The sequence below is a fragment of the Centruroides vittatus genome, unplaced genomic scaffold (genome assembly GCF_030686945.1).
Source record: "Centruroides vittatus isolate TY-2023 unplaced genomic scaffold, ASM3068694v2 contig_943, whole genome shotgun sequence".
NCBI classification, from domain to species: domain Eukaryota; kingdom Metazoa; phylum Arthropoda; class Arachnida; order Scorpiones; family Buthidae; genus Centruroides; species Centruroides vittatus.
This window is the reverse complement of record NW_027122626.1, coordinates 166,688-193,512: the sequence shown is the minus strand read 5'-3', so window position 1 is coordinate 193,512 and position 26,825 is coordinate 166,688. Positions and strand designations below refer to the sequence as shown.

The following is a 26,825-nucleotide window of genomic DNA, read 5'->3' as shown; positions in this document are numbered from 1 at the left end:
AAAGGTACAGAAATCTTTAAGAGACTTTAAATCATAAGACTAAATTAAGAAAATTAATTACCTAATGATTATTTTATTAATATGACGGATATCATAATTAGCTCATATATGAATTCTATGTGGTTCGTGTTTTGTTGAAATTTAAATATGACCCTATTGTATAAATGAAGTATATTTTTAGCAAAATAATTACAGTTTTGAACATTTTAATAATTGATTATAGTGCTCATTAGCTTTGTTTTAAATTATATTGATTGAAACCTTCAAGTGTTTGTCCTCTTTCTTTGCTACTTCGCAGCTATATTTTATCTCCTTTTTTCCTTTAGATATTAACACGCAGTTAGTGAATTTTAACTTTCACTACAAATGAAAAACAAATGTTTTATTTCTAGTCCGTGATTTTTTTTGTAAAAAAATCAGAAAAATGCAAGTACGTTTCTAATTCATCAATTTTATGATTTAGTTATAAGAATATTTTCACTTTATCGCTTAAGTTAACTGGAACTGGTAATTTCAACGAGCATTGGCAAACTTTTATCGTTTGTAAATTGTCTGTGAAAGAAGAATAATAAAATCTAACAATTACATTTTAAAATATTTGTTTTTTGGAAAAGATGTAAAATACAATATTCTTAGTACAATAATGAGTATTTTATATAAAAATTATACGCGTACATAATTTATAATCCGAAATTAGTCTATTATACTATTTTTAATGTTTTTATTCTCAGTGTGATGAAATATAATCAATAAATTTTAAAATACTAAAATTTCGTAAGGCCATAAGACCAGTTCATATATTGTTTTATGTTCACATTTTCAATGTTAGTTGCATTTGATAGTATAAGAAATAATAATAAAAATATTACTAATGCGTTCGAAAAATTAAACACACTTTTTTTTTTTACTACAATGCATAATTTTCAAAGAATGTCCCTGCACAGTTTAGCTTTTCTGATAGGAGGAAATATTTTTTAATAAACAAACACAAATTTTTAAACGACTTGAATTTTTCTGAATTAATTTTTCAGTGAAATTTTTTTCATTAGTAATAGATATCAATTATAAAATGTATTTTACAAATTCTTTTGCTACAGCAAATGAAAAAATAAAAATAATTGCCTAAGTAGCATATGTTTTTATAAAGATAAACGTTACAAAATTTAGTACAAAAATTATTTGTTTTAAATTAGCAATATAATTTTTAGTTTCTATATCTAATGCTTAGCTAAAAGACAAAGGCATGTGTAGGCACCCTAAGATTTATCCATTGCAAACTAAAAATACCTTTACACTAAAGTTTTGTCCAAATTTAAACAAAATATATTATAATATATTTAATGTTCAAGGGATGACTTTTACCTTACTACTAGGGATAAAAATCCAGCAACGAGTTGCTTAACTTTCCTGGCAACATTTGGTGGCGCCATCTGTTATTATATTTTAGTTAAAAATATAAAAAGTTTTTAAAATATCATAAAATAGAAAAAGCTTAATTTTGTGGGTAGGGATGGGTTTTATAAAAAAAAATTGTAAATGCTAATGACGATTTTACTCGTTATTAGCAAGTCTGGAGATACACACACCCCCATTATCTCCCCACCCCCTCGACCTTTGATGCCATTAAATTTTGGTAATTAATCTTACTAAAAAACCTCCCTGCAAAATTTCAGAAAATTTCGACAAAAAGCACAAGAGTTGTTTACCCTCTTTGAAACTTAGGTGTGAAGTGGCACAATTTTATTATCTACCTACCCTAACATCCATCCATCTATACATACAGAGAAAAAAAACCCGAATTTTTTTGCATTTCTTAACGTTTTAGTGTGTCCTGAGTCCAAAAATGTAAAACTCTTGGGAGGGATAATTTTTTGACCGACCGCCATACTTTCTGTCTGTTATATACAGCAGCCGGAAAAATAAAAACAAAAAAATTCGTCAAATGCAATAAGGTTTTTTTCACTTTCAGTCATAGGAACCACAAACAATACAATGACATTGACCTTCCCTTTTTAGGATACTTTCCATCAGTGATAAAATTCGGTTTCAGACATGGAAAGATATCGTTTTTAAAAAATTTTAAAATAGGAACATAGACAAAATAATGACTTCTGTGATGTGTTCTGAAGTCTTTGAATACTCTCATCTCTTGAACTTTTTATTCAATTAGAAAACGCTGTGAACACCATATTAACATGCAAAATATTTTGCATTTAAGTCACAAGTAATTTATTTGTATTCAATAACTCGGATAGTACTATTATCGATAAAAAATAAGTCTTACTTTAATTAAGAGAACATTTTTATTTGGTAAATGTCTTCAGATGTTGTTTATCACAAATTTCTAGAAATAAACAAAAGTAATGCACCTTGCTTCATTAAAAATTTGTATTTATCTTCTAAAAATAAGGCTATTAGTTTTATTTTTCGATATGCGTGTTAAATTTAAGTCGTTATTGAACCCGAAATGTAATTTATTTTTTTATAATTCTTTTATCTGTTCATGGAGAGGTAAAAATCTGAATTATTGAATTTATTTAATAATTTACATGTGCAATGTCGCTTAATAAAGAAGCGTAAAGAATAAACTGAATATGACTTATGTAAGAACACTTAATTGGAAGTGTAGTATGACAAGGAAAATTGGAAATGAATACATTAGAAAGTAATTGAATGCGTAGAATGACAAAGGCGAAGGATTATGGGAAAAATAGTAAATACTAGAGTCAATAATATATTATTTATATTATAATATAATTTTGTAAAACGACGTGATAATGTAATAATAGAAATAACTTAAAATATAATTGGAGAGAAAACGATTCTGAAATAACTATTTCGAAAGTAAGAGTATAGCACAACACGTGTCTGAATAATGTAGACAAAGGAAATCTAATCCATCTTCGTCCGTGATGATTAGTTTCGTTAGTGTATAAATTACGTTCTGTTCTTTAATGCTGACAGAACTCGACACTCAACTAAATGGTTTTAGTTAAATTGCTTCGACTTACGTAGGTCTCAATTGAGTATCAATTATAATAGCACATGTTGCCAATATTTTGTTTTAAAACTGGTTGAACTTTATTTAAATAATACGTATATAATAAATACATATACACCTATCGCTTTTTTTTTGCGCGATGGATACGTTCCAAAGAACGCTAGGTAAAAAAAAATCGCTTAAAAAAGTACTGTACAGTACACGCATCCTGTAGAAAAATGCTTGATAGAATCCACAACTTCAATGAAACGAAAAATAAGCAATTTACAAAAGAAACAAGAGTTTTTTTATACTAACATCGTTTATTATTAACATTATTTGTAAGTAAGTATAGTAAACACAAGGTAGCATAGGAAACAAAATCAGCATACAACATTCTCTCATGTATTGTACTGTACATATGATATTGCAATATATGTTTATAAAAGATAAATCAACTGTTGATTTTAACAAAAAAGTAACTTTTTAACAATAACATAATTTTGACGAAAGGTTAAACTAAAATATTTTCAAATAAATTGTTTTCCCTCGTATAAAAAAAGTTTATCGCGTAAAAAAGAGGATTAATTTTTTTTTGGAAACTGTGTAAAAAAATCGCATGAAATGGACAGCGTAAAAAGAGGGATAAATGTGTACGAAATTTTAAAAAAAATTTAATTTAATCTTAGCTAAAACACTCAATTTTTTCCGAATACATCGCAAAAGCTTCTGAAATTGTATGTATGTTTGTATACGCCGATGGGAATTAGAATTCTAATCTGAATCAGCTTTTGTTCATTTATCGTGGATAGTACGAGTCGGGATATAACACTCCCATTCCTCATCTATATTACCGCCGAACCCATTGCAGATCAGGATCTCGTAATGGAGAAATTGTTATATAACCTTAATGTGTGTCGCACATTGACAAATCATCCACCTGCGTTGACATATTGCAACAATAAACCCACACTCATATAACGTAAATGTAGACCCACATATATCTATTCCTACATTAAATACAATACATACATACATACATACATTATATATGTATGTATGAACGCGTATGCAAGCATTGAAAGCATGTATACACTTATACCTGGAGTTCTTATTATATCAATATATACGTAGTTGGAACCTTAATAGTGAGCCAGACTTTTAAAAAACACCTCAAAGCGAAAGAGCCAAGGTTATACAGTACATTCGAGCGTATCCTAACTTACCTAACTTACCTGTATGCAGAATGGTATCGGTTCTGTCTACACAGCACCTGCGCTATAGAAACGAAAAAGCAGACGACATTGCGAAGCAGTCGATGTAAATTTTGTCAGATCAGCGTTGTTGGCTGAAAATTGGAGTCCTACTCCAAAAAAGTGATATCCGGAACTTGTGCAGGCTCGCGGAAATGCAGTCTTATCCTATAGTAAGATTACCCTTTTGAAACGATTTAACCCAAGTTTTAATCAGGATGTCTGAAACAAACGTCGGCCTGGCCGTCCCCCAGTTACGGAAAACGAAGTGCACTCAGTGGCCTCGTTGGTGGAGAATGACCTGCAGTGGACGGTTCGTGAGCATGCACAGATCACTCTGGTTCATGTGACTGTCCTTCATATTCTGAAGACACGACTACAAGGTGGAAAATTTCATTTAGCTGGGTACTGCATTGTCTCGGTGATGTCCAGAAATGGCAGCTCAGTTATGACGTTGCTCGTGTCCATTTGGAATGACTCCAACGTGAAAGGAAGCATTTTTAATTAAGACACATTATTATCAATAAAAAATGGATTCGATTGTACGAGCCCAACAGAAATGTCAGAGTAACGAATTGCGACATCACGGCATTTTTCAGCAGACCAAAGTGCGTCAGAAGTGCAGTAATGTGAAGGCAATGATCATTGTTGCGTAAGATACAATGGTGTTGTCCTAACGTATGCAGCATCTAAAGGTCAAACTTAACGTTCGGTACTATGTCTATTTCTTAAAACAGTCTGTAGCAGCTCTATGGAAGAAGCGGCGTCACTTTGAACAATTCATTCATCAATTTGCAAATTAACGCGCTATCGTTTGGCTACAAATATCAATGACTTTTTCTCTCGATGGAGCTGAGGGATACTTCTTTGCACGCCCTACTCACCTGACTTGAGTCCTTATAACTTTTAATTTGTTCCCAAAAATAAAGGAATTTGTACCCAAAAATAAAGGAATTTGTACCAGGTATGCAGTTCAAGGTGTTCGAAGACATTCTACGCGCCATGTCTTCTCCATTCTGACCATCAACACATCAGATCTGCCGAAGACGGTATCATTCGAGTGCCACGTCGATTGCAATGGGTAATCGACAATGCTAGTGACTACACCGAAGGCTTGTGAACTGCTTAAGCTTCTTTGTTTATTCTGCTTTGTATATTCAACTGGGTTCACTATTAAAGTTTCAATCTCTTGTTCAATTAATAAATAATTAATTAAATGTTGCATTTACTGTCTGAATAAATTTTTTCAGGTAATCTTTAGTGGTTTCGAATTCTCCTATAGTTCTTGACAATAGACTGAAAATTCACGCTAAAAATTGTTTCACCGAACAAATGTCCCAGAAGTATAATTTACAATTTCTGATTAAGTTCTTCCTAGTGTCTAATGTGTTTCATTACAAAGTAGACTATCTTTAATCAGTTATTTATCATTATTCGTCTTTAATGATCATTTATTTGCTTGTGTGTGTTATAAAATTTATTGAAATAAATATTTTAAGAATTAACAAGGATATTGTAAAGAGAGAGAGTTATACAAATAATCATCAGTTTGTTGAAATAGTATAAATTTTTTCCAAATTCTAAAAAATACCAGTTTTTGAAGAAAAAAACATTAATTATTCTAAGTACTTTATAATTCAAAAAGTTTTACATAAATTTAAATCCACCAAAAGCAGTGGTTCTCAAATGGTGCGAGACCCTCTTTAGAGGGCGTGAAGACATGATCAAATATTTATTTTTGAGCATAATTCTTTTACCTATTCAATGCTCTCTTCTCTAGTTTTAATACCTTTTGTCATTAGAAATAACCGCAACTTTCGTGTTTTTATTTCATTAAAATACAGCATTGTACTGTATATTATTATCGAGACTTAATATTACAATGTAGTTATTACATCAGCATTTCATTTTGTTTGGAATAAAAAGATTTTCTTATTGTATATTTAAAAATCCTTAGTTTTATTAGAATGGAAAAAAAATCTATAGCACAGTATGTTTTTATGAAAAGTTTAAAAGTACAAGATTTTTTTTAATATTAAAAAAGTGAAACGTCTTTGTCTGGGAACTGTAAGACGTTTGAGTACACTTTGTTTTTAAACTTGTTCGTGAAACGAAAAAGGTTTGGAACCACTAACTAATTGACCCCGAGAATTTTCCACTCTACAGACATAATAAGAGCAAATTTTCTATTACATGTCAGTTGCTTTTATGTTTAATGCATTGAATTTGCAGATTATTTTACCATTTATGGATTATTACTCGTACATAGACTTTAATGCAATTTCAATTCAGTTTTTCATAATAAAAATAAAATTTATGTAATTACGTATATCAGTTCAATAATTTCAAAAAGTTTGCTATTTTGTTTCGAATTTTTTTTATAAAAATAAAATTATTTTTATTTACTTAAAATTGAAATAAAATCTTGAACTTACTGATAGAAATTTTTAATTGTCAAATTTAGTATTTTGACTCAAAGAAAGTGTAAGGAATAAAATTTATAAATAATATATTACACTTCAATATTTATTAATACGAGGGTAATCCCAAAAGTAAGGTCTCCTATTTTTTTAGAAATACAAAGAAACGTAAAAAATTATTGAAAATAAACATCATTTTAAAGCTTGACATTTATCTATTCTACATAATCGTCATTTCGGTCGATGCATTTTTGTAGGCGCTGTGGCAGTTTTTGTATTCCAGTGTCATACCAGCTCGTCGCCATATCGTGTTAAATCGATGTAAATTCATCGCCAATTGATGAAAGTGTATGGCGAGTCGTGCATGGATGTCAGAAACATTCGCAAGTGGTGTAGGGAGTTTGCAGCTGGTCGCACTGAAATTGACAAAGCGGGAGACCGTCAATTTCCGAAGAGACAGTCGCGAAAGTTGAGCAAACCATGCGTGATGATCGTCGGATCACTCTGGATGATCTCTGCATTTTGGTTCCTGGAGTTTCCCGAAACACCATTCGTAGGATTTTAACGAAAAAGTTGCAATATTAGAAGGTGCGCGCATGGTAGGTCCCGCAAGATGGCGGGGAGCTGGTATACAAAAACTGCCACAGCTCCTGCAAAAATGCAACGACCGAAATGGCGATTACGTAGAAAAATAGACAAATGTTCAAGCTTTAAAATGATGTAAAAATTATTGAAAATAAACGTTTGTATTTCTAAAAACTATGAGACCTTTACCTGATTATCCTCGTACATATACTGTGTGTGTGCGCGCGCGCGGGCGCGCCTTCTATTTTATATATAACTTTTTTTCTGTGATCCATAGTTTCTTTCTGAATGCTGTAATCACGTATGAAAATTGGACATGCAGTGCATTTCATGATTTGATTTGCATTATTTCACGTATCTTTGTTGTTAGAAATCGTTGAAACCAAGTGAGCTCTTAGCATTTAAGATTAACATTTATTTATTATGTACGACAACTAAATAAAAAATGGGCTTAAAATCTAAATCTGTTTTCTCTGAAATATCTTGTTTTTTCAAAATCATATGACCACAAGGCTTAATAGCTGGTGTATTTCCAGATTTCTGAATTACAGCATAAATGCGATCTGGCATTAAGTGTAAAAGTCTTTGTAATAGTTGTGGATCAATTTTCTGTCATTTAGAAATTATTGCAGTTTCCAATTCAGATATAGTATCCTACTGTTTACCATTTTCATATACAGTTCTAAGATGCTCCAAACGTTCTTCATCGGATTCAGATCAGGTGAGACAGCTGGCTGTTCTATCACGTACTGTACATTCCTTTATCCAAAAACCATTTCCACGTACTGTTTGCTATATGAACTGATGTATTGTCTACTTGTGGAATCAAAGTTAAGCACATTTCGATAAGCACGGGACAATAAATTGTCCTCTAGACTATTTTGTTAATTCCAGACTTTCATTTTTCCCGAAACGAAAAAATGTCTTACCAAGATATCTTCAGCCGGCCACCCCATGAACTATTCTACTCCTTGCTGCCTTTTCGAAAATATCTTTGCTTTTTTGCGAACGATTTAAATCAGGACTGCAAGGAGGTCAGTTAATGATGTGAATACCAATCAAAGATTGACTTTGTGCAAGTAAGAGCATTATCTTGATGAAACATAAAGCTTCGCCCTTCTATTTCAAATGTTAGTCATCAAGCATATTTTGATCATCTGAAGTCTGCCCAGACAATCACAGAGCCACCATTGTTGTTTTTGTACGTCGTGTCAATAAAATTGTCAGTTATCTGGTTTGGTTTATTTGTATACGGCAACGCGGCAAGTGGGTGACCTGCAGAAGGGAGTGCTTTTCGGAAGAATTTTCTTTGGCAACTAGCTCTTATTTATCAATAGGTGTTACTAACGTGAAGAAAACCCGGAAAACTCCACATGGCCAGCTCATTGGCGATGACCGGTGTGTCAAGTGAGGAGTTTCAGGAGATTTTTTTTAATCATAATCATTTTTTAATCTCGTAAAATTCTTCAGTGTTAGGTGATCATTTTCACAATTTCCCTATTCAACTTCCCACAATTTCTTGAAATTGTAATTTGACCTTTCTCTTTTTCGGTAAGCTGACTTTTACGACCTGTTTTTGTTCATTAATTTGTTCCTGTACCACAAAAAACAGCTGAAAGTTTCATATTAAAGCTCAGTGGAACGAAAACGTATGGTAAATGCAACTTTGCATAAATGAGGAATGCTCGCATTCTGTTAGAATATATCTCAGGTGGACGTACGTTTTTGTAACACCTGAAAGTCAATAAAATGTTCCTTAAAGAAAGAGAATTTCTATAAATTTTTTTTTGTTTTACTGTTAAACTCCTGAATAGGTGACCGAAAATTTACATCTTTTCATATTTTCTGTTTAACAGACTTTATGACGAAAGAGTTAAGGTTTCTTTGGAATCAATGAATTGATAGTCGACATTAATAGAAGCAGCATTGTCTATTTTCATTCTCGTCATTAATAAATCAATTTTGGTGAATATATTATTTAATATTTGAAGGTTACTTCGCACAACTATTATATTCATTCAAATCGATTAAGTGCATTGTCTAGTGTTTTACTAAATTGTTGTTTTCCTAATGACTAATTATACCAATTGTAAAATTTTAATTTTAAATATCTTTTTACTCTTTATACGAGGTATATTATCCATTAACCAATCAATTAATATCAATCTAATATTGTTTTGCGGAAACTTGAGCGCATGCGTGTATATATAATTTTCTTCTCGTTATGCATAAAGTTGGTTTGTCGTTCTATATTATTTACGCTGTCGAAATTTCTGTAATTGAATCGATATTCAGTTATTACGATATTTTTTTCCATAATAATTAAGTAAAATTTTGGAGTATGTGTAAGATTTAAATTTCGTGACTTGAAAGATTCGTGTTTCTCTATTATTTTAATTCGAAAACCAACTAGAATTTTGATGTTATTACTTTTAAATTTACTATTAAATAAGTTAACAAATACTTAAACCGCTATTTCATTCAGAAGTAGTTATATATTCTATTCAACCCATATGAGTTTGAATCCTTTGAAATGTGCTTTATATATCTATGAATATTCTTTTTAAAAAAGCAATTATTGATTTTTAAAAATCTGAAAATAATGAATATATTCATTATTTTCAGAATTTTCAGATCATATATAAATTAAACGTTTTTTCATTACTATCCGACTTTTTTTTTTTTTAATATAACTGTCGCAATTCAGCTTGCGATTGATGCAGTTAATGCATCGATTAGTTATCTGTTGAAAGGTATAAAATATATTTTCCCTGCATTTAAATTTCCTTTAGTTTTTAACGTATTTCGTTCGATGAATAGTTCTCTTAATCGAAATTTTAACTATTACAAAGAAATTCATAATTCTACAAAAGAAAATATTTCAAATAATTAAGTGATTAAAGTTTAAACTACTCTGTGAATAACGTTTGAATTCCTTTGTGGTAGTGGATAAAATATATTTATTGTTAAACTTTTACAATTTCAAAAGAAGCAAGTGTTTAACAGGTTGATAGATGTTATGTCTTTCCTGCGGAAATGTTAAGTATTCCCGTTGTCGGTATATGATATCTCATTATCTCTGTTTAAAAACTGAAGAAAATTATTCTAAAATGCTTTGATATTGTCTATATAATAGTCACGTTACTTTCAGAATAAACCACTACCTTCGTATATCCAAGAGTATGGCAGTAACAATGACAATCTAAAACGCCCTGTCATGCTACATGCCAACTTCTTTTCCGTCATTATGATATATCGTTGAGCTAAGTGTTCTATTTAACGCTATTTGTCTGGAAATTCCGTCTATCGCTATTTGATTTGGAATTTGTCGATTTGTACGTTAAAAACTTAATTTAAAAACTAGAATTATCTATTTATCTTGTTTAAAAATAACGTGATTAAGCGATCGAATTTAATATTTTAATTTTTTTTCTTTTTTTTAATTTGAAATATTGGTTTAATCTTAATCTTAATATTGTCGGTTGGACGCTTGCTGCGAGGCTTTTATTAGTTTAAAAGAGAGAGCCGGAAAACCGCCCTCTTCGTAGAACGCTTTTGGAAATTAGGATAGATGTTTAGGACATCTGGTGTGAAAAATTGAAAATAATTTACGAATTAAGGAAAGATAATTTGATATATGCATTTCGTTCGTTTTTATTACTGGAACATCGTACAATTGACAAGATATTTTCTATAATGGCTGCTTTCATTGTAATCTCGATTTTAATATCAATTATTATATTTATTTTAAAAATAATTTATTATACCGGAATTTTATTAGACTGAATTGTCCGATGTTATTCTAGTAGTATGCATTGAGTTAAAGCTATATTAATAACAACTTATTGTACCGTTTTAAATATGGTTTAAGTTTATATTGCATTAGTCTCGCACTTTGCAGATTTTACGAGTTTATGCTTTAAAGCAGTGATTCTCAAAGTGGGGATCGCGAAAAATATTTGGGGGTCGCTGAAAAATTGATGCCAGATCAATTTTTTCAAATATTTTATAAATTTACTATGGATTCATGTTTAGAAATAATAGAAATAAAAAATATATATAATAATTTTTACTTAAATAAATTGCACACATAAATAATAAAAATAATATAAATATTTAAATACGAGCCTAACCCCCTCCCTCCGGGATGTTTTTTGACACATACTTATTCTTCGGGGATCCTTTGAAATTTTTTAGTGCATAAGGGGGGTCGTGGTCCAAAAAGTTTGAGAAACACTGCTTTAAAGAGTTAATGCATGAAATGTAAACGTGATGCAATCATCACGTTTTGTTTACATTCTGAAATTTATGGATAAGTATTTTGAAAATTTTTATCTCGAGTGTAATTACTAGCGTGCTTTTTGTCGATGATCTGGATTTCGTCTGCAATGGCTTTTGAGGTCGTCGAGGAAGGTAGTACACTCGGTCCTTCAAATAGTCTCACTTGTCAGAGAAACACGGCAGGGTTTCATGTCAACTGTAGAGTGGATCATTCATGCCTTACCAATGAACGTTTGTGTGGCCAAAGCGATGACGTGGTCTGAAAACCTTTTTCCTGTAGCCAGAAAAAAACACACAGCAACTTGATACATGTGCATGACGTCAGTACCAGTAGGTACCGAGACGTGCCGTTGGTCCGAAACATGATATTTTTGCATTAAATAATCGCTGCTCTATACTGAGTGAATCCAAAGGCGTTTTTAGAAAATAGTGTCGTTTTTCAAATTTCAACCTTTATGTTAATTGTGCTGCAAACGAAAAGTAGCGATGTTAAATCGCTCAGTAAACTGAGGAAAGAGCTTTTCTTTTTAACATTTTTCTTTGCCAACCTGTTTAACTACAGAATTTTGAATAGATTAAACATTTAATTTCGAAATAAATATTATATAGCGAGAGGATAAATGAGAAATCGTCCAATTTTTAAAATATATCTGCTAATAGCTAAAGTCATTTTAGTAGCCTTATAAAAGAAACCTTTAATCACGCATTCGAGGCCGATTGAATGCAACAGATTGCATAGGCAATTACGGTCAAAAACTAAGATTATTAGAAATGTTTCTCCAAGAAAGGAATCTTTTGTATCTTCTTATGACTGAACTTTATCTGTTTCCGTTCTATCCTGCATTTTACGAAATAGTTTTCACCAGTCTCTCGGATGTGGAGATAAAAATTCGTATCAAATCGGATTCCGTCGAAATCCGAATACTCACTCCCATCAGAACAGTAAAATTCATTTTGAAAACTTAACAAATCTCGGTATCGTACAACTTTTGCACCTTTCTTACCACTAGATACACCAGGAGAGCTCAAAATGTATTGTACTTTTCTATATTATACTACTAGATGGAACAATGTCAAACAGTAACAGAATGATTTAAATGGAAAGATACAAAAATTAATAGCAATTTTGAATCCTTCGCGATTAACAAATCGTAATAATCTTGATCATCTGCCAAACTTTTTAAATTAAAAATTTCAGTTTTCTGCATTATAACTTATCTTAAAACATTCATGTTACCTTCAAAAAAATTTTAAACTTTAAAAATAAAAGCGTAGGGGACAAAAATACATTTATCTATTTTTTTTTTCATCGATCACATACCGAAGAAATTATCTCTATATCGCGTTAAAGTAATAATGGTAGATATAAAAATAATCGGCGTTATAAATAATTTATATTTCAGATATTTTTAATACACTTCTGATTTTAAGGTTTTTTATAAAATGTTTTTAAACGTTGTTTATTATAATTCTCTGAATTTAATTCCTTTTTAAAAATCTTTCTTACGTGTGGCTACTTATAAAATTTAGGTGAGATTTCCATTTATTGTAAATTTTGCTCTTCGTTATTCGGCCATACTATTATTTATCGATTCTTTTGTCAATTTAAGTGATAACATAAAAGGACAAATCAATATAAATTAAAGCTGATAACCAGTAAAAAATCAATAAAATGAATTTTCGGACTGTTCTTATATCGATGGTGATCTACGTGAGAACTAGAATGGGAGATGCTTATCTTTGGTTCAGTCAAAAAAAAGAAGAAAATACTTTCTAAAATACTCAATGAAAAATATATAGGCTTAAAACAGTACAATAATTTTTCAAAATCAAGAATAATAGCTTGAATAATACGATTTTTTATTTCTTACGTTTTAAAGATGCATCTGAACCATAAAAGAAAGTGTGAAATTCCGTAATGAAAGTGTGCGTGTGAAATTTATTTCAACTTAACACACTATAATTTTTAATAGAAATGTTTCAAATTTTCTTATAAAAATATTACCTATTTTATTTAAAAAAAAAAAACCTAATGTCAAATTTCGAAAGTCTAAAATGTCAGATAAAAATTACTAAGGATTCAGTCAAATAAAATATTTCTTTTCTGATGATGATTTCACTTTGTTTTATTGTAACCTTTTAAGATCTTACATAAATGTGAAAATTAGGCTTGCATATCTTCAAATTCTTTACTCATAATTATTTTTTAGAGTTTTTTTTATTTATTTATGTACTTAATGATTTCCAAAGAAGAAAAAATTTGAATGAAACTATATATTTGTTCGAGTCTGTCTTGTTTTTAGTTTGAATCAAGTAACTAATCAGATAGTGACGACTCGCTTGGGAAATTAAAAAAGAAAAAAATATATTAAAAAACTTATTTCCTAAAGAGCAATTTTCGGCACGTTTCTTGATGAAATTTTTAAATCTTTAGGAAGTTTGCTAATTTATTTAGTTTCTTCCCTGAAAATAAAATTAATTTCGTTTGACGAATTCTTGTTAGCTGTTTAATGTAATAAAACTATAGGGTTTTGTTAGTGAATGTCATTTAGATAAAAACAAGTTCACGTAAATAACGAAGTTGATATAAAGTATAATAGTTTAAAAATTAAAAGGTTTAAATTAAGTAACAAATTATTTTTTTTAATAATCAATATACTGAAAATCTTTACTAAATTTCAAATATTTAAACGAAAACTATTACTTTTATTATATATAAAATGGGCAATTTGTGTATATTAGATTGTATTTTTACTAAGATTCTATATATGAGAGAATGAAATTCTTGTCATTTAAATGCGCGCATACAGTAAATAAATTATCGTTGACTGTTGTTTCGTACTAAAATAGAAATTATTATTTTTTATTCTTCGATAAGCGTGAACACAAATAGACAAATACTGTATCCCAAAAATAATACTTTGAAAGCTACTGATGTTAAACAATTTTAACATTTGATTATATTCAATTTATATGAAAATTAAGTGATCTGTGATACCTTACTTTTAAATCTAAGAATTTTAGGAAAATAAAGTCGCAGAATTTCGGAAACAATCTTAATTATACGCCGGACTTCAAATTATTTCATATAAATACCTGGGGTTGAATATAATTCCGATGGTAATTCGGACTTTTATTTTTAAAAAGATAAACGTTAGCTTTTCTTCTTATCGTGAGAAAGTATGTATTTGTTCTCCGTGGCATTCGCGCATCAATTTCAATTCTAGGAACACTTGTCACGACCGTATAATCCCGTGTTATTTTGCTTGTGTTAGGGACTATTCATTAATTATATGTACAGTTTTTGAGCCAATTTTGACTTCCTTCCTCTTTGTTGTATACAATATATACTTTTGGCAAACCCTCCCTCCTTTAATTAAGTGTACAAATAGTTCGTGGACTTCCTGAAATCAAAGAAATGACTTTTTAAAACATTTTATAAATATTTTATAACCTATAATTTATTCACAATACCATTAACTTGTAAATACACTTACAAGAAGAAATGCCAGTAACATTTCTAAAAAGTCCACGTATAAAATGCCTCGACCCCCTCACCTTCTATTTTGTACAATGATATACTTTTCGAGTCCCCCCTTAAACTGTTCACATAATTAATGGATGGCTTCGTATGAGCTGACCTGGCTTACTGAAATTGGGGGCAACTCGCAATGAACAAAAAGAGGTACTGCGGATAAAAATATAGCCGAGCAGCAACGCCTACGAGAAATCTAAGTAGTAACGACTTTCGGTGGATTGTTCATAAAAAGTAATACGCTCAAAGGTTGTTCGAAAACGAGATCTTGCTGTTAATTTCAAATTAATTACACTACAGTATTATCTGCTTATAACGAACCTATACAGACCGTCGGAAATGGTTCGTTATAATCGATGTTCATTACCTTCTAAGAAATATTGATTTAACTTTGAAAGAAGAAAGTAAAAGAAAATAATAATTTAATGCCATTCAAAGATAAAATGCGAATTCTGACATAGGAGGTATCTAAGTAAAATATGTATTGTTATACACAGAAGACCGTTGTTTCTGCCGAATTCTGCTAGTTCATAACGTTCAACTACAACATATAAAGGCGATTCAACTTCTGTCTGGAATTTCAGTAATGGCGATAGTACTGTGTTACATAGTCCCAATTTATTTAACACATACAGTACTGAAATTCTGGATAGAAGTTGAGTCGCCTTTGTATACTTTCACCTCGGAAATAAAAATATTTTGTGAGGTATTATCTGCTTGTAAAAACTCTAATTATATAGTATTTTGCACAACTTTGGAAACAGACGTCATCGGTACATCGACACCACCATCGTAAGCCCTATCTTCGTCTTTACCTTTATCCTCCTTAATTTCATTCTTCTTTTTGAAGAAAATGAAGTTATAAAAACGTCGGTGAAAAAGTTTCCTACTACTAGCACTCATTAAGTTGGACATTCTTTTAAATTGCATTCAGAAAATGCATCCGATACTCGTATAGTGAACACTTCGAACACATTTTATTTATTTATTGTATCATTTGTACATTTACTTTGCTTCAAATTATTTGGTTGGAATGTCAGCATCCGAATCGAATTCTTCTCCATTTGTTTTGTACACGTCAGTTTTCTACAATTCGTTTACTGTTTGCATTGATACTTTTTGTCACGAAATATGGACGAAGTTTATTATGTCAAGGTTTACAGAAAACGCTAGGAGGATACGTCTTTTATTCATTTGTAATCAAGAATTTTAATAAATCTATATATTTTATAGAATGTAATAATGCTGATGTAATTAACTAAATTATTCTTGCGAATATACAGCATGTTAACATTTTAAAAAGTTAGTGAAATAGGAAACAAGGGACAAATGACAAGTTTAACTTGTTTCTCGCATACGGTAAAATCGGCACCAATGACTTTTTAAAATCGTTAGTGTAGAAATCTGAATTTCTTGAAAAATCCGAAACATTTCTAATAGCATAACTTTCTGAGTATTTCGATATGTTTATTACATTTTTTCACAAAGCCTATCATTGTTTTTTATTTTATAAATATGGCCAAATCGACACTATAGCGCGAGTCTTGAACTACAACTTAGATTCTTTTTTTTTAAACTTCCCGCTAACGCTGTAAGTAAAAATAGCCAGTCTTTGCTGCACAGTTAAATATATATATATTTATTTATTTAATTCCTTTATTTTAAAATGAATAATTAAAAAAAATAAATTATACTTGGGAATGATTTTTTTATTTTTATTGGTAGCTAGATCTTAGTTATACAATTGCTCTGTACATACGTATAACTTTTTTGAAATTAATTTTAAAAACAGCCCTTCCTATTTATTTAAAAAATAAAATCGTAAATATCATTGCTACGTAGATTTCATAATTATAAATATGCATTTTTTTAAATTAGAAAAAAGGTTAAATCGATGTTTCGTCGCCATGATAAATAACGTGAGACACGTCTTTAATCGATTCTGAAATCCCGTCGCGTCGAATTAAACATTTCATAAAAATTATAAAATAATTGATTATATTTTAAACTTTATAAATATCTGTTCGAAATAAAATTATAAAATTTACTGTCTTATAATTTAGCATTTGTGATAGTTTTAATTCGATTATTGAATTTAATCGTACGTTTATAAATAAGTAAAAATAAAATTATAAATAAGTAATCTTAAATAATAAAACTAGCTGAACCTAATAATCATATTATAATATAATATGTCATAAAAATTAATTAAATATAATCTATATCGAAGAATAAAAACAATGAAACTTTCGAGATTTCTGACGTGTAGAAAGTGACGTATGCGAACACGTGACGCCCGTCTCCCACCCTCCTGTAACACAAGCAATTATCTGCTTCATGCGCAGTTAAGTCTAGAAAAACAAATTCAGATATGTGTTGTTAAGATTCTTATGACCCTTGAGCTTACTCGGTATAATTCACATATAATAATGAAAAGCTTTGTTTTTTTTAATTAAGTTGTAGTTTATTAATAACTGCTAATTTTAATTTGAATAACGATACGGCTTATTTCTATTAAAATTGGTGTAGCTTCAAGATTCCTTTTGAAAAAATATATATATTTTTTCAAAAGGAAAAGAAGATATTAGTGTTCATGAATCCGTCTTGAAAATCACCAGCAACTAATCACAATTACAATTTTCACTAACAAATTCCACTTGCGGGGACGACCTTTTGTTTGAGGCTACTCTTCCTTACAAAATATGCAAATTGGCTAAAAATTACTAAATATTAAATATTAATTAATGTCTTATTTAACTGTGTTTTTTTTAAATTACGGCCTTGTCACTAGAAGACATTTTTTGTGAAAATTTAAAAATACTGTATATAAAGTATACATTCCAGATAAATAAAAGATCCTTGGATCTTACTATATACACACACACTTTATCTCTTTTCAAGACTAAATGGAGCCCAAGGGATTATGTGCGCATTCGTAAACAATTCCTTCACTCCTTAAAGACGCAAAAATGAACCGATCCAAGGGCTCTAGTTGCATTGATTAATACTTTGGAATGATGTCCAGACAAAAAAAAACATCGAAACCTATGAAGTCTCATCAATTTTTTTTGAAGAAATATTTACAGAATTGATATTTAAAGCAATATAAAGAAAACCGCACCATTGATATAACACATATATCTTATACTAAATAAGTACAGTCTATTTTTACTCGCAAACTTTATGAACGCGGAACAAAATTTCGACTATCAAAAATTATTTTCCAAATTTTTAAACGCTATAATGATGGGAAAACATTGAATACTTCGGACGAACATCTAAAACATATGTTTCCAGCATTATTGGACAAAAGCGAACTCCGAATACTTACAAAAAGAGCCGAAGCGATTCAAACACTAATCGAAGACAACGATAAAGTTGATAAAACGAACACAGTTAATCTACTAACTACTACGCCACGTAAACATAGAGACCTAGCAAAAACAAAAGATGCAAAGCTCCAAATCGCTAAAAAAAAAAAAAAAACAAATACAGCATACGCAGCTTCAATGGACATTGATATCAAACGAAAGTGCCGATCTGCTCTCAATGTTCACTCATTTATTGGAAACTTTTTAAAAGAATGCAAATACCACTTTCTGCGCAGTCTTTCAGAGTCCACGAGACAAGCGACACAACCAAACTTATTCCTGTATTTTGTGGAGAGCAATCCGTCAAAGTGTAAGAGCCGGAACAGATTTCTCTGCATAATTTCTGAGCGCACTTTAAGGACAAATTAATCTCAACTATGCCTATGCAAAATAAAAAAAAAAATAATAATAATAAAAAGCTCTTCTCGAAAAGACCCACCCGTCGCATCATCTGCCTGGCTCCAGTAGAGATGATTATCACCGACATCTGAGATCAAGATATCACTTACAACCAAGTAGTTCGGGGATGCCAGACAATTGATGAGCTAATCAGCAAAGCATAATCTTCGTAAAATGTCATCGAATGACATACGATTGAAACACCACGAAAATAGACATTCGAGGCAACACGCTTTATCGCTACAATCCTCTCTGCGATAAATAATATGATTAAATTTGTTTTCTTCATTTTTTTTTCCTCCTACGATTGTTCTTTATCACCGACAAATAACTCGACAAATCACATTTTGATAAAATCCTCATATGTCAAAGTCCACTCGACGAAAGCACTTCCAACGACATCCAATAAACTTAAACATCAGAGCAAAAGAAAACAAATAAACAAAACAAACAGCATTTTGATGCAAATCATTTAAACACAAAATTCAAACCGGGAGACTTCGTACTTTTACTACTATATTTACCTATAATGGCTCGGATAATGAACTCGCGACAAGATATAAAGGATCGTTTAGCGCCTTTCGATCTGTTTATCAAGCCGAAAATGTGAAAGAATAACGTAAAACCGGCACACGTGCGAACTATCAAACCTTATGCACGAAGAAATAACAGCAGCAATTGATACGAAATATCGGAAGAGGAAGAAACAGGTAGTGATGCTATATATTCGGAAAACGAAGGAAAGGAGACAAGTTAACACCGACGAAGACGACGGAAACCAAAACGATACGAAGTACTGATTAATTATGCGAATTTTGAATAAAAGTCAGGAGTAACTGTCGATCACGGCTACGACTCCAGCCAAATATTCAATTTTTAAGTGCAGTTGTCCGAAATAGTACGTTTATTCAAACCATTTTACTTATAAATAAATAAATCGCGTTATATAAATCCTATATAAACAATAGAAATGGATCTTTTGATCACGTATAATATGTAATTTAGCGTTATTCTCAGATATTTTAAACTATCAGTATAATCGGAGAAAAGAGAAATCATAGAAAAGAAAACGAGATACCAATAAACAATTAACTAATAGCTACTATTCACCAATTATTTACCATCATTACCGTCATTAGCCCTGCACCTGATTGAAAAGTGGTTCTGTTTTTGTGGCTAAACGCCATTATTGTACAGTTGTATTTAATTTTATTTTATATTAGAATATATTTCCCTTTTCTTTCTTCTTCCTATCACTATTATCTCCCCCTTCCTGGAATTTTCTCCCAACTGGTGTTTAACGGCGTAACAGCAGGTGGTCTCTTAAGGACAATAGGACGGTATGCGTCTCTCAGGGTAGAACAGGGACCAAGAGGTCATTCTTTGGATAGGACTGGACAAGGAAAGACACGCAAAAGGGAGCTCTCCACCACGTTTTTGGAACCGCGTGGACATTCTTCCTGAATAGGAAGTGATCGGTCCAACTTATATATATCGCACCGTGAATAAAGCCGAAATTCTTGTGTACCCCTTTCTTTTTTCTTTCTATTCTTTACTTTATTGTTCTAAATTTATCTATCGTCCTACATTAATTATAATTAGTCATAAGTTTAGTAGTAAGATGTACATATATTTTAATTTCTCTTAGTAGACTAGTTATTTTGTAAAGAAAGAATCGTCGCGAGATTTAAACTTTTGTCGGTCATTATACTAATATATATACTTGTCGGGGATAGAGATTTTTATAGCTGGCATCCCACAAAATTTCCTGTATCCTGTTACGCGAATTAAAGATTGATTTAAAAAATTTTTAGTTTCTTTGTATACGGTATTCGCACACTTAACATTTTTACAATTGGCAACTTATTTTAGAGAGGTTATAACAGTACTTAATGGATATTTCTTACAGAATAAGACTCGTTCGGCTTATAGGACTCGTCCTAATTATCAGATAAATTTTAGATATAAAAGTGTCTTATAAGACAAAAAAATATGGTTACTTTTGGTTGGATTCACAAAATTTTTACAACTTTGGAAAGTGAAAGGCTCAAATCTTTCTAGTGAAAAACTGAAAAAATTAACATGTAAAAACATTCGTGTATCAATACCATTTTTGTGTATTTTAGGTTGTAAATTAAAACCAGCTGAGGACGACAGCATTATTATTATATTTTTGGCGAAATGCATACTGAAGTTTTACTTGTTTTTAAGCGTTGAGTAAACATAAGCTTAGCATATGATAAGTCTGTGTCGGTTGCGTTGGAACTTGGGAACCAATTGTTTAAATTAACATCCAAGTCTGAGTCTAAAAAAAAAGAAAACGGACCAGGAGCGTGATTTGGTATTTGCAAAAAAAAACCAAAGGAGTATTTCTAACCATTTATTGATATTTAATGAATATTTTCTGTAACTGAAAGATAATACATCAAAATTTAAAAAATTTTAAGCATTAAGTGTCCTCATTCATTTTACTTGAAGAACTGTTTTCTAATGAAAACACAGTAAATATCTGTTATAGCAAAATATTCCTAATTTTTTTAATTTCCCATTTCGAACAAAATGGAAAAATTGGCCGAATAGTGTGTAATTGAACACTAAATAAACCTTTAATACACTTCATATAATTCAAGTCACTTTTATAACTACAAATGTGACGATTTTTTTACCACTTTAGGTACAGCAAAACTACTGAATAATTTATTCGATTAGTCTTTAATATTTTGTACTTTTACAGTGTATTTTATATAAAGTGTATTTGTACTTTCCTTTTTTCACCTTTTCGAGAAACGAAATAAGTCGATATAAACCGATAAATGGTCAGACTATACACTTAAATATCGAATTTCGGTTTCGTTTATCCAATTAAAACGTTGAAAGCTTACTCAAGATTTATTTCAGAAGAAATTAATCGTAATTTAAATAATATGTCGATAGTTCTTGAATATTTTAATTTCTGTATTCACACAAGATTAATTTGATATTTTAATTTATATAAAATAAAACTTTTAAAGAGGAATCGTATAGATTAGTATGTTAGTGAAGTCGTAGCACGTAGCATCGATTTCGTTTTACCAAAGAAAATACAATTATATTTCGAATAATTTATCGATTAATAAATAATTATATCATTTTATCGTGTTTATAAAATCCTAGCTTTTTAAATTAATATAAACTACTGTATTATGTCCTCTAAGAAATTGTTACTTTCTCTCTGTTATATATAACAGCAGGGAAAGTAGAAATATCGGTCAAAAAATGAAGCTATAACGCGCCACTGCTGCGTACGTCAGCATGGAAGTTGATAACTTCAAATAAAAACAAATGGCAACCGATGACATTTTTTCCCAATATTTCTACGTGTTTTTTTTCATCTGTTTTGCTTTGCACCAGAATAATTAAAACGAGAAAGTTTCCAAGATTTTGGCATAATTTCTCGGTATTTTTTTTCTATTATAACCTGTTTTCACGGTAGTCCACTGATTTGCATCCGAGGAAAGGCGAAGCACAGCAGGTACTACATTCAAAACTATAGAATTTTTTTATATTTTTAAGTCAAATTTTGTTGAAAAAATTATGAGTGGATAAGAGATTATTTCTATATACAAAAAATAAAATTAGAGAATAATGAAAATGAAGCCTGAACATAAATATAATTAGAGTTTAAAGTTTTGTTTTTTGTTCATCTATTGATATGAAAATCTATTTTTAAATGTATTTTTCAAACGTAATTTCTAATTCTTTTATAGTTATTTTTTAAAATTTCTGTTCTAAGAAAAATTCCTTTTCCCTAATTTTATTCATTATTGTTTCTTTATAAAAAAATTTTAAAAAATTAATAGAAAGCCCACATAAGTCATTAGATATCATACAACATCGTAGACCATATAGGGGAAAGTAATGACACTTGGTGGGTAATCCAGCTGGCTGTGGTATTCCAAGCAGAGTGGAATTGTAAATGTGTGATTGACATGGCTAGCTATCATAATAGTCATGAAGTGGTTGCCATCAGAAGCATAATTTCTTTCTGTCAGTAGTACTTTTTTTAGGTGATGTCTTAGAAAATTTTGCAAAATTTCAACTGAAGATGATTAACAATTTAAAATAAAGATTTACTTATAATATGTATAAACTACATATTTATCTTCCCATTCCTGCTTTCTGTTTGATTTATACTTTTCTGTTGGCCTAACAGCATATCAGAATCCAATATGGCAATGAAGGGTAATGATGCTTGTGTAAGCAGGATTACATGTTACTGAATGGCATTATCCAAAAATTAGTTTTGTGTAATGTCACTCAGTAGCACAAAATAAAGATGTACTTATAGAAATATATAAATGTCATGTAGGAGTAGGACTAGAGACTTATGATGACAAATATGAAATATGGTTTCTCTGTATAATGTGTGGGAATTGGTTGCACAGATTGCAGGTGTTGAAACTCCAAATAGAACGATAGTCACATTATAATCATGTAAAGCTTCAGGTGAAATTATGAATGCTAATGCCATACCAATTCTGAGCTGTAATACCCAACAAGGTATTACAGCTCAGAAGTTATTTTAAAATTTTTTATTACAAAGTAAAAAGCCAAATTATAAAGTATACTTTAAACTTTATTAATAAAATATAAGTCTTTTTGATGTCTGTATAAATTTGAGGGTGTTATTTTAGTTTTCTATTAGGTACATGCACCCAAGAGAATATTCTGAATTTTCTCCAAAATTGAAGTGAAAACTAATCATTGCATGCTTCATTGAGCATGTTGGTGACAGAGCACTTTTGGTGTTTTCTCACTTCTGTAGAGCAACAATATATGATTGTAAGTGTATAGGTATATAATTAGGTAAGTCTCTGTCTACATTAATGAAAAGCATATAAATTATGAGAACAATTTTACAAAAACTTTCTACTGAGCAATGGTTTGTAAAGGACTATGTATGTCTTCACGGAGCATCAGTACTCTGCAGTTGGAAAAACACTGATCTACAGGACTGTTAAATAACTGCTTACATCTTTTAATTAGCAAACAAAAGCAAATTCCAATTTTAAAAAATATATTTAAAATTAATGAAATTATACAATTTAATTATATTAAGCTAAATTATTTTAATATGCATACTTTTTTGTTAAAATTCAAATATTTTTCTTTTCAGGTGGCAATGGTGGAAGTTCAACTCAGCGAAAGGATGCCACGTGAACTGTTAATTGCATTTAGTGTGTGTACAACTTTATTAGTTGCCGTGCACATGTTGGCTCTTATGATTTCTACGTGCATCTTGCCCAACGTGGAGGCGGTGGCCAGTGTTCACGGCCTCGCCGCCGTTTCGGAGTCTCCACACGAAAAGATGCACTATTACATTGAACTGGCTTGGGCCTGTTCGACCGTTTTTGGCATTCTACTATTCCTTTTAGAAATAGCCATACTGTGTTGGGTGAAGTTCTACGATTATTCGAGGGAGGCCGCATTGGCCGCAACCATATTATTGGTTCCCATGGTCATCACCTTCTTAGCATTTGCTTTTCATTTTTATAGAAAACTGGTCGCTCACAAGTATGAACAGTCTGCTCACGGCTTGCAAGAATTGGAAAGTATGGTCAACCAACTCCATTACGACGGAACAAACTTGCCTCTGAATGGATCGCACGTGATAAATGTGTGAACTCGTTATACCATTACAATGGCACCGTGATATTTTTATTAATTTACGAAGCACAATTGGTTTTTTCGTTAAAATTATGGATTTATTTAATATTTTCATTCTGAGTATATTATATTTTTAGTAGTAACAGTAATGCTCATAGTTATTTTTTGCTTACTCTATTTTTATCATTTTTAGTTTGCAGTAATGAGTTTCCCTGGCACAATGTAAATGTGTGAGGCTGCAGTCTACTATTGCAGAGACTGAAATACAAAAAAAAAATGTACTTATATCCCCATTATATTATATTCAAATCCCCTGTATATTTATACTTATAACAAAATATTTATTAAATAATGCATAATGCATTTATATAAAACTATATTTTCTGAAGATATTTTCAATACTTTATACTGTTATATATTGGAGTGTTATATAAAATTTCCATTTACGCGAGGCTTAATTTGTATTCGTATAAATAATTTCTGGTACAATTGATGCAATAATAGTATTATTGTATTTATTGTATTGTAAAATATATATTTAAGGATGTAAAATATTTTGAGCAATAAAACTTTTAATTGTATGATAAGTTATAAATTGTTTTCCCAGATTTTAGGATTCACCAAATTAATAACCATGCATATTTAAACTTCTTTCCCACCTTTTTTCTGAGTAAAGTTTTAATAAGATTTTGTACAACTTTCTGAATAATATGAACTCTACGGGTATTTGTTAGAAAATGATGGAAATGACAAGATCACTTATTACACAGATAATTGTACAAAGTTTGATTTTTGGATTAGTCTAAGAATAATCACGACTATATCTGATATTAGAAACGTAAGTGTGGTAAATATTTTATATAGTTTTCCCACACTTACTAACAATATTTATTTTTATCTTTTATTTAATAAAAATGATTAATTCATCAATTTTTAAAATCAAACAATCATTACTTTTTGTAAATCATCATTTAAAACATTACCATAGCTAGAGCTAAATATCATTAAAATTTTGTTGATTTTGGAATAATGTAAAATTCTTAATCAACTCTCAAAACAGGCAGTGTTTAAGCACATGTAGTGATTTAATATCATTTTGATATAACATAATGCAAAATTTAACTTAAATAATTAAAAAAAAATTCAGTAATCACTTCCTATTATAACCAGTCAATTTTTGAATATAGGTAAAATATCAATATGTAAATGTGATACTTTTGACTTTTCAGTACAGAAATCTAAATTATTAATTTATGAAATTTTTGAACCCATTTTTATACTATCAAATTGAATGGATGTTGCTATTAAAATTTTCTTACGGCGATAAATATTTAATATCGGAAAAGGATTTCTGTAAGATAATGGTTGAACACATTTATTATTCCATGCAAGTCTTTTATACAAATCTACTGAGTATAAAATTGAAGAATTACTATTGTTCAATCCTAAATAAGTAAATAGTTTATTGATTTGTTTTGAAGATTAGTTTTTGTTATACCGATCAGTTTAACGCCCTATGTACTGTACATTAGCACAGACTAAGCTTTTCAATCTTTAAAACATTGGTCCTACGTAGGCATTTATCATTGTTTAAAAATAAATTCAATGTTTACTTTTAGAAATTTTTTTGAAAAACTTAATCTTCAATTGCTAAAGCCAGAGCCAAAATCTTTACAATAACTTCTATGATAATCAAATGTCTTATCAGTAGTAGTTTTTAAAACCTTTCCAGTTTCCTATACTTCTTATTAGACATCCTACACTCATAATGGAAAATTCTTTCCAAACATTGGCTAACAATTCTTCATAATCTGGTTCAATTCAATAAAGAAAATGATAGAAACTAAATTCCCTTTAATTATGATGAACATTTTAAACATGTTTCCAGAGATCATTGATTTTCCAAATGCCTCTTGGTCAAAGAAATGTTTTAAAAAGCTTAGGCAAAAATTCTTGTACACCTCTATTATAATGTATAGAACATAATGTGTTGTACAGATATGTTAAGCAATTATATAATAATCTTTAACAACAATGCTTCATCATGGCTGTTGAAAATGGTTTTTAATCTCTATTCTTTAAGAAAATTTAGAAATCAGTTTGTTAGTTAAGAATTTTAAAAGCAGAGAAGTAACAAAGAAAATTTTAAATATGGTTACCATAGACTATATATAAAAATTAAATCAATTGTAACTTTTGTGTTTTATATTGGCATTTGTACAGTGACTATTTTTGTCTGTATTGTTTTCCTGATTATTAGTGAGGTCGAGGCCGAAGTTTTAAATGCGAAAACGTGAACGTCCGGCGCCGCTTTCCTGTAAGCCTAGAAGTTTGACAATGGCATTTGGAATGTTG

General features: G+C 30.2%; 1 protein-coding gene across 1 annotated transcript in view; it reads left to right on the top strand.

Moving 5' to 3' along the window:
* LOC136985043 (calcium release-activated calcium channel protein 1-like) overlaps positions 1 to 25,052 on the top strand; it is a 40,456-nt gene extending 15,404 nt beyond the window's left edge. Inside the window, exon 2 of the mRNA XM_067282241.1 lies at positions 23,980 to 25,052. Within this exon, the coding sequence (XP_067138342.1) occupies positions 23,980 to 24,486 (507 nt within the window). The 3' untranslated portion in view covers positions 24,487 to 25,052. The remainder of the gene's footprint in view (positions 1 to 23,979) is intronic.
* The last annotated feature ends 1,773 nt before the right edge of the window (positions 25,053 to 26,825 follow it).